This window comes from Symphalangus syndactylus, chromosome 17, assembly GCF_028878055.3.
Source record: "Symphalangus syndactylus isolate Jambi chromosome 17, NHGRI_mSymSyn1-v2.1_pri, whole genome shotgun sequence".
In the NCBI taxonomy this organism is placed as follows: Eukaryota; Metazoa; Chordata; class Mammalia; order Primates; family Hylobatidae; genus Symphalangus; species Symphalangus syndactylus.
Genome location: NC_072439.2, coordinates 41256250 through 41272026, shown reverse-complemented (window position 1 = coordinate 41272026; position 15777 = coordinate 41256250). Strand labels below are relative to the sequence as shown.

The window sequence follows — 15777 nt, the reverse complement described above, 5'->3', positions numbered from 1 at the left end:
TGGAGTGCAATGGCACAATCTCGGCTCACTGCGACCTCCACCTCCTGGGTTCAAGCGATTCTCATGCCTCAGCCTCTGACTAGCTGGGATTACAAGTGCGCACCACCACACTGGGCTAATTTTTGTATTTTTTAGTAGAGATGGAGTTTCACCATGTTGCTATAAAAGTGTCAGCATATTTTGTTAACATCGGCATATTTAGGCAACCCTTTTAATTTTAATGAGCTCTTTCTTACCCTTCTAAAATGAGCTGCTCCAGTTTCTCTACCACATCAGTGAGGTTCTCAGGTACAAAAGACAGCTGGTTATATGACAGGTTAAACTGTTTCAGAGTTGGACATTTCACTGTAGGATCTAAAACCACTGAGGGTCCAATGTCATTTCGAGAGACATCAAGGTTAGCAATACAACTCATTTTCAACAAGTAAGAAGGAAATGATGTAAATTTATTACTGTGCAAGTCCAAATGTGTCAAACTCTTCAGAGTCTGAAAAGACAATAGTTTAAAATTCTAAAGTGAACCATCTGAGGAACTTAAGTCTAGCTAATATTTCTGCCTTACACACCTCTGGTAACTAGAACCATCAAGAATTTTCAAAAAGTTGAGAAAACACAATCCACAACAGAATTTCAGTATACTGATTGGCCCAATCGTCTCTGCTTATAGCATGGGTAAAACCAGAAAAATTACAACAGGTAGATTGTAAAAAGCAGGTTCACAAAAATAGAGTTGAAAGTTTCCTTCAGCTTTTTTGTAAATTATTTCCAGAAAGAGCAAAATGGAAGCAGAATAGGCCTCAACAAATACTTGAATTAATGATTTAACAAAAAGTACAACATAACCCTGGGAATATGTTTTAAATGCTGTCAGAAATTGTTACATATTTTGATATATTTAAGATTTAACCATAAAAATAGTTACTTATAATGTGTTTCATTTTAGAACCTCCTTTTTTTATGAAACTTTTTGTTTCAAATTTCTACTTTCTATTTTTAAGCAATTTCTAATTTTACAATGATAATAGCAAACCCCTACTTACACATTATATCAATTTTTTAAAACTTTGGTACATAATACACTCAAAGAGCTAAAATGCCAAAAACAATCACTTCTCTATGCTCTTCTTTATTTATCAATATATTTATCCACACAAGAAATTCTAGAGTTTGATATGATTATAGAGGCTTATTAATGACTCTTTGCCCCAGAAGTTGTTTCAAAATTCCTGCCTTTGTTTCAGACCCTCATAACTTATTCCAAAGTAAAGATTTTAAAATTATTCCCAAGGTTTAATCAGGAAATGTTCTTATAAAAGGAACATAGATGAGACCCTTTGACAATAACAAACAAACAAACAAACAAAGTGCCATCTAATGGTGTCATTTTGAAATTTCCCTAAGAGAAGGTTCTGAGCTTGTCCAGTCATCAAATGCCGGCACGTCTCACCTTGTCACAGTCTCTTCCAATTCTCTTTAACTAGACTAAATCCCAGAGTTATTTTGCTTGCTCATTTAACAAATATTAATTGAAGGATTACCAAGTTTCAGACATTAATTCCTCCACAAATCAATTCAGTAAGTATCTACTAAACTTCTACCATATGTTAGGTCTCATTAGGCACTGGGAATAGACAGAAACAAGCCTGAAACAAGTCCTGTCCTCAAAGAGTTCACAGTCTAGTGGGGGCGAAGGTATTTTAAATCAAATTGGATGACTGAATGAGAATTAGGTGGAAAGCATCAGGTGTTATGGACATGGAGGCTAGGTGGGTAGGTTGGCTGGAGGATAGAAGGAAAAAGGAAGAGAAGCAGAGAGTGATGAAGTGACATTTAAATTGAGCCCTGGGTGGCTTGAAGTATTTTAGCAAGGCAAAGAAGTGAAGAAGAGAGAAAGATACATTTTAGACATTAGGGCATGGCTGGAGGAGTGGGTCACCTTGCTTTCTTCTCTCTTTCTCCAGATATAAAAACTTTAGAGAAAAAACATCCCTTAAATATACTTAAAATTTATGTAATGTTGTCTTTAAAACATCTCAAAATTATGATTAATTTTTTAGGCTTAAAAAGGGGGAAATGCATTTGCAACAAGACTTTTTTTTTTTTTTGAGACAGGGTCTCACTCTGTTGCCCTGGCTAGAGTACAGTGGTCGATCTTGGCTCACTGCAACCTCTGCCTCCCAGGATCAGGCAATCCTCCCACCTCAGCATCCCAGGTAGCTGGGACCACAGGTGCACCCCACCACACCTGGCTAATTTTTTGTATTTTTGGTAGAGACAGGATTTTGCTGATGCTTAGGCTGGTCTTGAACTCCTGAACTCAAAATGATCCACCTGCCTCAGCCTCACAAAGTGCTAGGATTATAGGCATAAGTCACCATGCCCAGCCTTGACAATTTAACAATTTAAACATTTGCATTAAAATAATTTTAAGTTTTATGATATCTTCTTTGACTTTCAAAACTATTCTGATCTGTAGTACATATAAATGGTGAGCAAAGTCAATTTTCAGAGAGCTATCCTATCAACAAACTATGTTATACTTTAATTCTTACAAGACAGGAACTTTGACCAAAAAAAAAAAAATCTTTAAGTTACACATTATTTTAAACTGAAAAAAAAAGGTTCAGTAATCATTTAGTTGAATCTCTATTTTACAGATGAGAAAATGAAGGATTAGAGCAGGCGGAGTGACATGTTCATATTGTCACACAGTTGTAGCTGAGTCAGAGCCAGTACTACCTACCAAACCAGATCTAATTCTAGTTTACCTAATATAATTTAAATAGTTGAAGTTGTCTTACTTGAATTAAATGATTAAAGTATAATCAATATACACTTGATAGACTTTAACATGTACTCTGTACAGAACCTGGAATTCCTTTCTAATCAGATCTGTTTCCATTGCCTGCCCTCAAAGATGCTCCTAGACATCACACAGACTAAGATATGTGTGCAAAAACCAGAAGAACGGGGGACTTATCACCCAGTGACACAAAAGTAGAATGTTCTTTTAAACGACTTAATTATGCAAATTAGATATAAATACAGAAGCTCTTCAAATGTCTTGAAAGTTACAAGGATAAATTAAATTTACTTCACATAGCTGTTGTGGAAAGCTCGTGAGTGCATTCTGGTGAAGCTCCAGCTTTTCAAGATGCTCCAAATGACCACTTATACAGCATTTCTGGCTCAGGACATCAATATCTCTTAGTTCATTTGCTGAAAGGTCTAGTGATGTAATATATTCTCTCTCAGAAGCCAGAGAAGAAATGCTGTCTGAATGCTTCATATGGGATTGAAGTTTTGATGACCCTTTTGTCAAAAACAAACAAACAATGGAAATATAAGCAAATAATTTAAATTCATGCAGTAAAAGTTGAGTGCGCACTTCCTAGCAATCAGGCTTTCTTCAAGGCACTGAAGATTCAGTAGAAAACCAAACTATGGAGTTTATCCAGTGGCAGAGATGAACGGTAAATAAAAAGCATTTCATCAGGTGGTGTAAGTGGCATGAAAAAGAAAGAAAGAAAACTGGAGGAAAGGATGAAGAGTGGCATTGGTGGAGGTGTTATTTACATTTCAGAAAACTTGTAAAAAAATAAAGACTAATGTGTTCTATAATATTTAAGAAAGGTAAATTTTTAAATGTATGTTTCATTTTTCTATAGCTTATGGAAGGAATCATTAGGTAAATACATATGAAGATTATGTAAGATGAAACTGGCACCAAGAATATTTGAATAATTGGAGGAAATTCAACCAAACACTGTATTCTGCCCAAAATATCTATTTACTTATGATTACATCCAAATACTTACTGAGTGAATCATCTGAAGATAATATTTTTCTTTTTCGCCTCAGTAAATCTTCATGATCAAAAATGGGCCCCTATTAAAAAATAATGATGTTTGTAATAAAATTGCTGTCATTTATTGGAGAAGAGGACATTTTTATAAGGAAGGAACCATGAAATTTTAATAGGGTTAAATGGTATTTATAATTATTGGAAAAATAGGCAAGTAAAAACCCAATTATGAAGATAAAAGAAAACTCCAGTTTAGTGCTCAAATGACCTTAGAAAGCATCTACTCTTTCTCCTTTGTTTTAAATATAAGGAAACTGAAAAACAGAAAGGTTGAGTCAGAAAGCTATATTCATGTAATTTCTCTCATTAACCAAACTACTTTTTATAACTAAATTTATATATAAATTCGAAAGAGCATATATAAAGACTGACAGCTAATTTAACCGATTCAGCTATAGTCATTCATTTCACCCATCTTAAGATCTAGAATTAACACAAAACAACTCTCATATTTTTAGTACTCAGCTATAATCAAAATTAGAGCATAGGTTAGAACAGGTCTTTCAAAGTGAACATGAGAATAAGGTGGCTCCCAATTTCCTCGACTAGAATTATCAAACTCCTCATGCAAATATGCCATAGTCCTTCCATAGTTCCAAAACAGACAGGAGGTTAAAATAATAATAACGGTATCGAAAAAATTAAATGACTTTCAATACACCAAAATAGATAGATAGACAGATAGATGATGATAGATGATAGATAGATAGATGATAGATAGATAGATAGATAGATAGATAGATAGATGATAGATAGATAGATGATAGATAGATGAACAATGAATTATATTATGCTACTCCATCTTGTTCAGTGTCCTTCAGACTTCTGTCTGGTTTCTTAGAAATCACTATCAGATTTCTAGCTAAAGTGTTCATGGGACCAACCCACACCATTAGGTACAGGTCTAGCCCGGGGTCTTTTCAGACATGGAGTTCTGAAAAGAAAGAAGAAGAAAACCATCTTGAAGTGTACTATAAGTTTATATATGTATATGTGCCCCAAACAAATTCATACCCTGCATACTCAAAAGACTACAAATGTGAATTGAGCTTAATTTACATCTAATATGTGTTCATATCCATACATATATAAAACGTCTCAAAATTATAGTTTTCATACATCAGGGAAATCCCTACCAATTGTTCCTAGCTTTGGCATAAATTTTAGTTATCAAGAGAATGTCAGCAGCAAAACACAACATAATCACAATTTCACAATTTAACTTACCAAGGAATTGGAATGTCTTTGCAAATTTGGTGAGCAACGCTGTAATACGGCATCTTGGTAAAATTCTCCTACACTAATTGAATTAGATTTCTTTTTCACAAGAAATGAGCCTTCACTTCCTATTTTGAAAATGATAAAATAACATGAAGGTGAGTACAAAAAGCTTACTGAGTCATAAGATCCTTCTATCATGGTTCAGTCATGGAAGATTAAACCTATTTTTATTAATGGAAATTTCACAGTCCATTCCCTTTGTAAAATCTTTAAAATAGAAATGATAAGCCATGTTGGTTTTTCACTTTAAAAATTCAACAATATTTTTCTTAACCCATAAATATTTACAGAATGGCTGTTACAGACTAGACACTGGGTAAGCACGGGATACTGATACGCAGGAAAAAAATAAATCTGTTCCTCAGAGGAGCTCATAGTACAGCAGGAAAAAGCCAAATCAATCAATGGTTACATAAGTTATAACAAATATATGTGTGTGCAGAAAGTTTGTATGCAATCTGATCAATGTTACTGCTTTCTGTTTCTCTGAATTTTTTTTATAGAGACCACTGGAATAGGGTCTACCAGTGTAGGAAAGAGAGTGAATTAACTCCCTGAATTTTTCTTATAAATTTTTCAAATCTTGCTTTAAATGTTGTAATCACAACAAATTATTTAACAGTCAGCAATTTTTAATATATTCCTATTTGAATTTCATGTTTCATGGTTTCTTTTATGGAATGGTATTAAAATAAACACAATAAATTTGGCTGGCAATAATTATTTTATAAAATAAGGAAAAGGCAGTACTTTCAAAATAATAAATTTACAAGAAAACAAAGATCAATAAATAAATCATATTAAAGATAAATAATGTGAATGCATTTGTGAAAAATTATGATTTTAAATTCCCCTACTCTTTATCTTAGAAAAAGAAAGAATTCATTTTATGTCAAAACCAAATTATAAAATCTGTATATCCAAATACCACCTTTATAATATTCAGTATAAATACTGATATAAACAGTTCCTGCTTGGTTCATTACTAAAGTTTAATTAATTCTATAATTTAAATTATTTTAATGCTTAAGAATTTTAATAAAATATAATTTATAATTTAGTAACAATTACATAATTATAAAGATTATTAAATTATCATAATTATCCCATTTTATATGTTTGTGAAATGTCTATTAGCACATTATTTGTACAAGCAGCATAGTGCATTTTATAATTATTTTATGTTAAAATTTCTAATGTTTTCTTTAAAAATACTTGAAGAGAGTTCTTTCAGGCATGATAGAGTAACAAGTGTGAACTTAACCTACTCACATAAACAACAAGAAAACTGGACAAATATATTAAATGACTGGATATAGACACTGGGCAACAGACAGCATAGGACTATGTAATACCCGAAAGAAGGAAAACAAATTATGTGAGCCCTATGATCGCTCTGGCCTTCTGCTTGGAGACAAATTAAGGGCCATACACATAAGAAGAAATTTAAACAGTCTCATGGCTTTCCTGAGATGAGGAGATAGAGATCAACATTTATGGAGACTGAGATAGCTGGGAGTTCTGGGGCAGTTATGGAAAAAGTGCTCCAGTAATCTGCATACGGGTTTCTGGAAGATCTGCACTAGAAATGTAAAAGGGAATTCTTCCAGAGGAAGGAAATGATACTAACTGCAAACTTAGATTAATATAAAGTGGTTACTTCATTTAAAAAATTATTTTTATATATAGTCCTTTGTTATATAGTCCTTAATGTTTGCACAACAAACAACAGAGCTTCAAAATATACAAAGCATAAACAGATAAAACTGAAAAGGCGACCAACAAATCCTCAATTACAACTTCAATATTTCTCTTTCAATTACAATAAATGAAAGAAAAATCAGTAAAGTCACAGAAAACTTGAGAAATCCTACCAAACAATTTGGCCTATTGATTTGACCCAATAACAGCTGAATATACTTTCTTTTCAGCTGCACATGACACATCACCAAGACAGACCATATGATAATCCATAAAGCATGTTTCAATAAATATAAAAGGATAGAAATCATCAGAGTAGGTTATCTGAGCACAAAAAAGTTAAATTGAAGCCAATAACCAGAAAGTTATCCAGAAAATCTCCAAATATTTGGAAAATAAATGACAGCCTTCTAAATAACTTGTGAATCAAAGAAGTCACAAAGGAAATTAAATTTTTATATATATATATATTTTTTATTATACTTTAAGTTCTAGGGTACATGTGCACAACGTGCAGGTTTGTTACATATGTATACGTGTGCCATGTTGGTGTGCTGTACCCATTAACTCGTCATTTACATTAGGTGTATCTCCTAATGCTATCCCTCCCCACTCCCCCCACCCCACAACAGGCCCCAGTGTGTGATGTTCCCCTTCCTGTGTCCAAGTGTTCTCATTGTTCAATTCCCCCCTGAGTGAGAACATGCGGTGTTTGGTTTTTTGTCCTTGCAATAGTTTGCTGAGAATGATGGTTTCCAGCTTCATCCATGTGCCTACAAAGGACATGAACTCATCATTTTTTGTGGCTGCATAGTATTCCATGGTGTATATGTGCCACATTTTCTTAATCCAGTCTATCGTTGTTGGACATTTGGGAAATTAAATTTTTTAAATGAATGGAAAGAAGACACATCAAGATATTGGGATGCAGTGAAAGTGATATTTATAAGAACATATACAGCCTTAAATAAATGTTTCTGTTACAAAATAAGAAGGTTCTAAAAACCAGCGTTCTAAGCTTCCAAATTAAGAATCTATAAAAAGAGTCAATTTAAATAAAAATAAGTAAGGAAAAGGGAACAACAAAGGTAAGAACAAAAGTCCGTGAGAGAGTAACACAAACAATAGAGAAAATCGATAAAACAAAAATCTGATTCTTTGAAGAGATTAACAGGATAATTAAATCACTAACAGGATAATTAAATAATTACTATGTCACATTAAACAAATAAATTTGGCAACTTATATGAAATGGACATATTCCTTGAAAGTTACACATTACTAAAACTAACTTAAGAAGTAAAAGAAAATTAAAATAATCATACGTCTATCAAAGTTATTAAATTCATAATTTTAAATCTCTGCCTCACAAAAATTTAAAACCTAGATGGCCTTTGCTGGTGAAGTCTATCAGAGATTTAAGAAGAAAATACGTTCACACAAACTCTTCCAGAAAATTGTGGAATGGGAAACACTTCCCAATTCATTTCAAGAGGACAGCATTACTCCCATAATTACAAGGAAGTATAAAACTGCAGACTAATATCTCTCACAGATGCAAAATTCTTAAAAAAATTTTAGAAAATAAAATTTAATACTATATAAAAAGGGTAATGTACCATAACCAAGTGAGATTTACTCCAGGAATGCAAGTTGGTTTAACATTAGAAAATCAGTCAATGTATTTCACCATATTAACAAAATAAAGGTGAAAAATATGAATACCTCAGCAGATGCTGAAGAGCATTTTTCAACACCTATTAATGATAAAAAAAAAAGGCTCTCCAAAAATGACTAGGAAGTAGCTTCTTCAATTTGATGTAGGACATCTATGAAAAACTACAGATAATGTCATAATTAGTGATTAGAGACTGTATGTTTTTCCTCTAAGTTTGGAAACCAGGGAATGATGCCCAGTTTGACCAATTCTATTCAGCATAGTACTGGAGGTCCTAGCCAGTGCAATAGGACAAGAAAAAAAAAAGAAGACATAAATATTAGAAAAGAAAAAGCAAATCGGTCTTTATTACCAAATGGTATAATTGTGAACAAAGAAAATCCTGTGGAATCTATAATAAGGTACTAGAATGCATAAGTGAGCTTAGCAAGTTTACAGGATACAAAATTCATGTACAAATAAATGAATTTTATTTCTACATATCAGCAGCAAACTACTGGAAATTAGAATTCAAATACAATACCACCTATAATAGTATCAGAAAACATCCAATACAACACAGTGTCAGAAATTTTAAAAGACTAAGTGAACTATGTATCACATTAATATGTCAAAAGACTCATTATTAATATATTAGTTCCCTCAAATTAATTTATAGATATAATCTATAGAAATTATTTATGTATTAATTATATATTATAGATTACATTAAAATCATAGGTAATATGATTTAATTTATAAATTAATTCTATATAAAATCTAAATATGGACTTAATTACAATAAAATCCCAGCATAAAGTTAGTTGATTAAAAATTTATATGGAAATGCAAAGAACCTAGAATAATAAGAACAATTTTTTTAAAAGAACACCAGAGGACTTATACTACCTGATTTCAAGACCTGCTATTAAGCTAGAGTAATCAAAACAGTGTGGTATTGGCATAAGAATAAGGTATAAATCAGTGGCACAGAATAAATAATGCTAAAATAGAACCATACCTAAATAGTCAATTAAAGAGAACAAAGCTTCCATTAATTCAATGAGGAATTATATAATATTTTCAACAAGTAATGTTGGAACAACTGGATATCCATACAGAAAGAAATAAATGTCAACTCTTCATTGACACACCACACACAAAAATCAACTTAAAATGTTTTAGACCTAAATGTCAAAGCTGAGATTTTAACACTTCTAAGAGAAAATATAGGAGAAAATAGTCACAAATTTAGGCTAAGAAAAGGTTTCGTAAGTGGGATACAAAAAGCACAAACCACAAAAGAAAAAAACTGGAAAACTGCATTTCACCAAAATTTAAAACCTCTGTTTTTTTAAAAATAGAATTAGTGAAATGAAAAGACAAGCTATGACTGGGGAAAAAGCATGCAATACATATACCTGTCACAACTTCTATCTAGAATAGACGAAGAACTCTTATATAATAAGACAACCCAATTAAAAGCAAAATACTTCAACACTTCACACAAAAATAAGAATGGCCAATAAGAACATGAAAATATCTTCTACATAATTAGTCATCAGGAAATGAAAATTACATCTAAATGAATTAAACCTCCACTAGAACAGCTAAAAGTAACTTGAAAATACCAAGTACTGACAAGGATGTAGAGCAACCAGAATGCTCATGTACTGCTGGTGGGGGTAGAACATAGTACAACCACTTTGGAAAATAGACACAAAAGAGTACTTACTGTATGATCCTATGTATATAAAACTAGAGAAAACATTAATCTACAGTGTCAGGAAGCAAATGATTGCCAAGGGTCAAGGGCAGTGGAAGGGGATGTTTTCAGTGAAGAGGCATGAAGAAACTTTTTTGGAAAATGAAAATATTGCATAACTTAATAGCGACGATGACTACATGAATATGTTAATTTTCAAAGCACACGAAAATATATACTTAAAGTGAATGCATTTTATTTTATATAAATTATATATGTATATAAATCACTACACTTGATTTTTAAAAATGGTTTGACTTGAGACACAATATTTTGGAACAACTCTCATTTTTTGCCCTCTCAAATATCCTTATTCTATCACTCAACGTTTTCAATCATACTATATTAGTAAGAAAGCCCCTCACTCCATTTTTACCAAACTGCTTATGCTAAATACATCAGCCCTAATCACTGTCGTTATATATTTCACCATATTAATTTTTTAAAAAGTTATCTCAAGTGAGCTATTAAAATATTAATGTTGTTTTAAGCTATAGTAAAGATAAAAAACTTTCTTTATTAAGCGCTTCCTGTTTGCCAAGCATTGTTGCAGACATTTGACATACATTTTTTCTAATTATTATGTATAACCCTGCAAAGTTGACATTACTACCTTTAACAAGGTTAAGGGGCTTACACAAGCCACGAAAGGATCTAGTCAATGACAGAGTGTGGAATCTCATTCCAGTCTAGTCAGCGTTGTTTCCTGGAATATTAACCATTAACCAATTAGCATAACATTTAGAAGCACAGAGACACACTTCCTTGACCCATCACTTTAACCAAAATTAGTAAACATAATTGTTTGCGATAATAAACACATTTCTACTCAAGTTTTTCCAGATGATTTAGGTCAGGTTTGTGTCTTGGGTCCTATTGTTCAATGTCAGTGTGTAAATATAAAGTATAAAGGGATTTTTTTTTATAATAAATACCTTCACTATCCAGGTCATCACTTTGAGCAAACACACTGTCCATAGAAGAGTCAGGAATAAAGGTCCATTCATCAAATTTAGACAGCACGTCTTCAGAAAAATTTCCATCGCTGCCTGAGGCTGTTCCTTCTTCCACGGCACTTTTCATCTGATATCTGATCACCATTCTTGCTAGTGTAGATGCTATATCTGAAAACAAAGAGATACACCAGCAACTTAGAAATCAACAATTACGCAAAAATAAACATATATAGGACCAAAGTTCTTATGTATTCCTATGCTTCTAGAGAATATTTCTATTTTTCCTTCCAAAGTCACCTTACACTAGTGATCCTGAATAATTAACAGGTGGCAGATCATATATTTTTTAAAAAAACATAACCATGTACACATGCTTTGGTGTAGATAGCAAAACTGAATCTCTATGGAACTAACTTTATTCAGGAAAAGGCCTAGGCTTTGAAGCCAGACGGGCCTGTGTTCAAGTCATAGAAATGCCACTGGTGAGTTATATAAGCTCCCTCGGTGTCAGTGTCCTCACCTGGAAAATGAAGATGATAATATATACAGCATGTGATGATGGAAAAGAGTAAACGAAATGATGCATATAAAATGTTTAGCACAATGCATAGAACACATAAAATGCTAAATAAAGGATCTTGTTATTTTTATAAAGTTTGCTGAGTGATTCATTATAACTATTGGGAAATCTGATGGAATTTCAAAGTTAACATTCTTCTCACAACTTCATTACATTATATATTAGCTCCACTATGAAGAATAAGTTGGCAGAGTCCTCATTGTTCTACATACAGCCAGGAAGATTTCTTCAAATATTACTACTGTAATGACTTCAAATATTCAATATCCAGTGATGAGCTGGCTAATCCAATGCCAGTTAGGCCTCCTACTGTAAAAAGTAAAATAAACCCTGGGGCTCAGAGCATGGCAGGGGATCATTTGATATTACCCCCTGTGAAGTGTAGCTAACCAGCTAAAAGACTTTGACAACAGTAGGAATAGCAATAATTATAGGAGCAGAGTGAAGTATGCTCATGTATCTACATCTATTCCTACTGTAAATATGTGGTGGGCCCATATGATAAACCCCAAAAAGCCAACTGATACTATGGCTTACACTATACCCGTATACCCAAATGGTTCTTTTTTTCCAGAGTAATATGTTATGATATGGGAAATTATCCCAAAGCCCAGTAGGATGAGCGCACACACACATATGTCACTCGGGCAAATACTACCTGAAAAATGTTTGAAAGCTATGACCCAGCTGACAGTGAAATCATGGTTATACCCTACAATTAATCAAATGACATTACTATGTTTTTTTAATTGGGTAAGATGTGTCAATGGTAAAAACTTCAGACAGAACAAAGAGAATATAGTGAATGATAAATCTCCCTCCATCCCTCTCCAATGGGCCCACAATTCCTCGCCATCAGATATCGAAGATTAAAGTATGCAGGTTTTTGGCATGAGACTAGTTTAAGTCATGAAACATGGGCTCTAACCATGTCTCAGTAATTTCCAAAGACCCAGAGACAACCAGGGAATCCATTTCTGGAGGGTTTTATTTCATATTCAAACTTTTATAACTATCATATTCCAGTTGCATTTTCATCAACATTAGCATAGTAAAAACGCTGTCTGTGCCCTTTTTTTTGCCATGCAGTAATGTAATCTTTATCAGGACATTAAATTTGCTACACGTTTTTTTTTTCCTCAATGATTGCGAAGCATTCCACAACATGAATGTACCATTATTTATTTGAACAGTTCCTTTTGGGGAATACTTAGGTTTTTTTCCTACTCTTTTGCTATTATAAACAATGTTTTAAGGTGCATTTTTGTACATAATGTTTTGTGCACATTGAGAATGTCTGTATCATAGATTCCTAACAGTATATTGCTAGGTCAAAAAAGTATGTACATATATTAAAAATATTAGTGGATATTGCCAAATTGTCCTCAAAAGAGGACAATTTAAATTCATATCAATGTATGAAGCATGTTTCCACATATGCTTATCAACATAATGTATTACACAATTTTTATTTTTTGCCAATATTAAATACTTAATTCTAAATGATAATCTACTATGTGCAAAGCACTAGTATCAATGGTAAGGTTACAACCATGAACAAAATTGACACTGACTTCATGGTACTAACAATCTACCAAAAAGGAGATTATAAAAATGAAAAATTAAATTATATAATGTGGCGAATGGTAGTATAGGTGAGAAATAAAGTGCTATAGGGTCATGTAAGAGAACCTTCCAGACTGATGATGGCACTGAGACAGGAAGAATGAAGAGACAGCCAGGTGAAGTGAGAATTTAGAGCTAGGTAGAGAGAGTAACACTGGAAAAAGACTGGAAGTAAGGATACATGAAGTGTTTGAGAAACCAAGGAAAATTCAGCCTGATTGGAACTTCTGGAGCCTACTGAGTGGTTGGAAACCTTGATGTATAAAGGCATCAAATTGCATGGATGGGTACTTTTCTCTAGCAGCACTCAGTTATCTTGGTGAAAGTGAGGGAAAAAGTAGACTGGTAGACTGACCAAAACTGGTGTTTTGCTAGTGAGTGCATCATAAAAATGAGAGAAGCAAATATGTTATTTGTAAGATGGTCCTTAAGGTGTTGATTCATGGAGTTTGATGACCATGGGGAAGGAGATGGTCATGGGACTAAGTTAACACAGGGAAAGGTGGGAGCTTTCACGCTAAAAACACATTTAGTGTGAACAAATGAGAGAGCTCAAAAGATAAAAATAGTGTCAGAAGATGGCAACTTACCATCAATACACATAATACGTACAAAATACACATGAGCTTGAAAGTGTAAAGAAAATGTATTATCAATTGAAATATAAAGTATATTTTAAGTTAAAACTGCCGAGTAAATATGTGTGTATGCTTTTACATACATTTGAATGCATAGGTACATGTAAGCATATAAAAAGTTAGGAAAAATATCCGTATTAATTACTTATAAGAGATAAAATAAGTTATTTTTATTTTCTTTTTTATAATTTTACATTTCCTTTAAAAACAGGGATGTCTTACTTTAATAATAGAAAACAGACTATATTAAAAAGTAGCCGTTCAAAAAGCTTCCACTATTTTGCTCTATTTTTATAAATACCTATTTGCTATCTCATAAAGAACTTACATGTCATTTTGAAGTATTTCATAGCCAAAAAAAAAATCCAAACCTTTGCAGTATTTTTGGCTTAAGGTCCCTCAAACTGGCATGAATAACCACTAAAAGACTAGTGACTTAAAAAAATATATACTATTAAAAATAAGAATTGCAAAAAATATTCTCCTTGTTACTTACTTGTTTGTTTCCTTAAATTAGAAGTCTTATCTGGAAATAAAGGACCAAGCCAAGAAGGTTCAACTTTTCCTATACAAAATCCTCCAAGGCAAATGCTATTGTTGGCCACATCCAGCGCCAGCCTCCTTAAGAGCAAGCTGATGATCTGGCTGTCACCTTTCCCAATGCTTATCGTCAGCGCTTTTCGTACATCTTGTTCACGAGATCCACTATTCAGTAAGAGTTCCACCAGTTTGGGACTGCTCCCTTTCTCACATACCTATCAAAGAAAAAAAATTCAGTATATTAAAAATCTATATTTTTCTTCCTTTTAGGAGACTGGCAAATCAAACTTCATGTGATTTTTCTCTACATCTCCAATTTAGAATGAAACCAAATAAAATAAGGCAAAACTGATCCTTGAAAAGATTGGGAAAATAAGATGATATTAATGCCATCAATGTCAGAATAGCATGAATAATCTGCCACATGACAGTCAATTATCATGAAAGAGACAACATTATGTGGAGACAAAGCTCCATAGGCTTGGCATCAAGATCTCGGTTTACATCCAGACTCCACCAAATATGCACATTGCTTACACTTTCTGAGCTTCTGTCTTCTCACTGTAAGATATCTGGGAAACCAGTACCTTAACACAGTAAATACTACTGTGTTGCCTTTATTTGTGACATAGAATAACTAAATGAGGACATAGCTATTGTAAAATTTATTAATGCCACACACAAACGACAATCATTACTCATGTCTGGTTTTCTTGAGCTCCTCAAGACAAGCATCTGAATTTCCTCAAAGATATACCTTGTCTCTCAGTCTTCAACCTTCCTCTAAATGTTATGTTTTCAGAGCATGTGTTCAGGGTGGGTTAGCAAGTGAGGTGCTACAAAAACTAGAACAACTCAGCAAGCCAGGAGAAGCCTTAGCAAGCTGTGGCACTGCATGCTGGCCCTACTCAGGAAGAGCTTTGGAAAGGAGCTAGACGCTAGCAAGGAGCTATCAACTACAAGACCAAGATAACACGTAATAGAAATAATATCCATCAGTTACTGTGCTAAATTCTGTACACACGTTATTTCTAATCTTTTTTTTAAAAAAAATCCTATACCATAGCAATTATTACTCCCATTTTATAGATGAGTATTTAGAAAAGATATATAATTTGTCCCTTACAGCTAGCAAGCAACTGAGACTCGGATTTGAAGCCAAATCTGC

General features: G+C 33.0%; 1 protein-coding gene across 4 annotated transcripts in view; it reads right to left on the bottom strand.

Annotated features, from left to right (window-relative positions):
* Window positions 1–15777, bottom strand: part of LRRK2 (leucine rich repeat kinase 2) — a 142701-nt gene that overhangs the window by 67882 nt on the left and 59042 nt on the right. For all 4 annotated transcript variants that reach the window (XM_055250254.2, XM_063620135.1, XM_055250253.2 and 1 more), the window contains 6 exons: window positions 14566–14824; window positions 11205–11393; window positions 5093–5211; window positions 3819–3888; window positions 3095–3312; window positions 237–487 (listed from right to left, as the gene is read on the bottom strand). In XM_055250254.2, coding sequence (XP_055106229.1) covers window positions 237–487; window positions 3095–3312; window positions 3819–3888; window positions 5093–5211; window positions 11205–11393; window positions 14566–14824 — 1106 coding nt within the window. The remainder of the gene's footprint in view (window positions 1–236; window positions 488–3094; window positions 3313–3818; window positions 3889–5092; window positions 5212–11204; window positions 11394–14565; window positions 14825–15777) is intronic.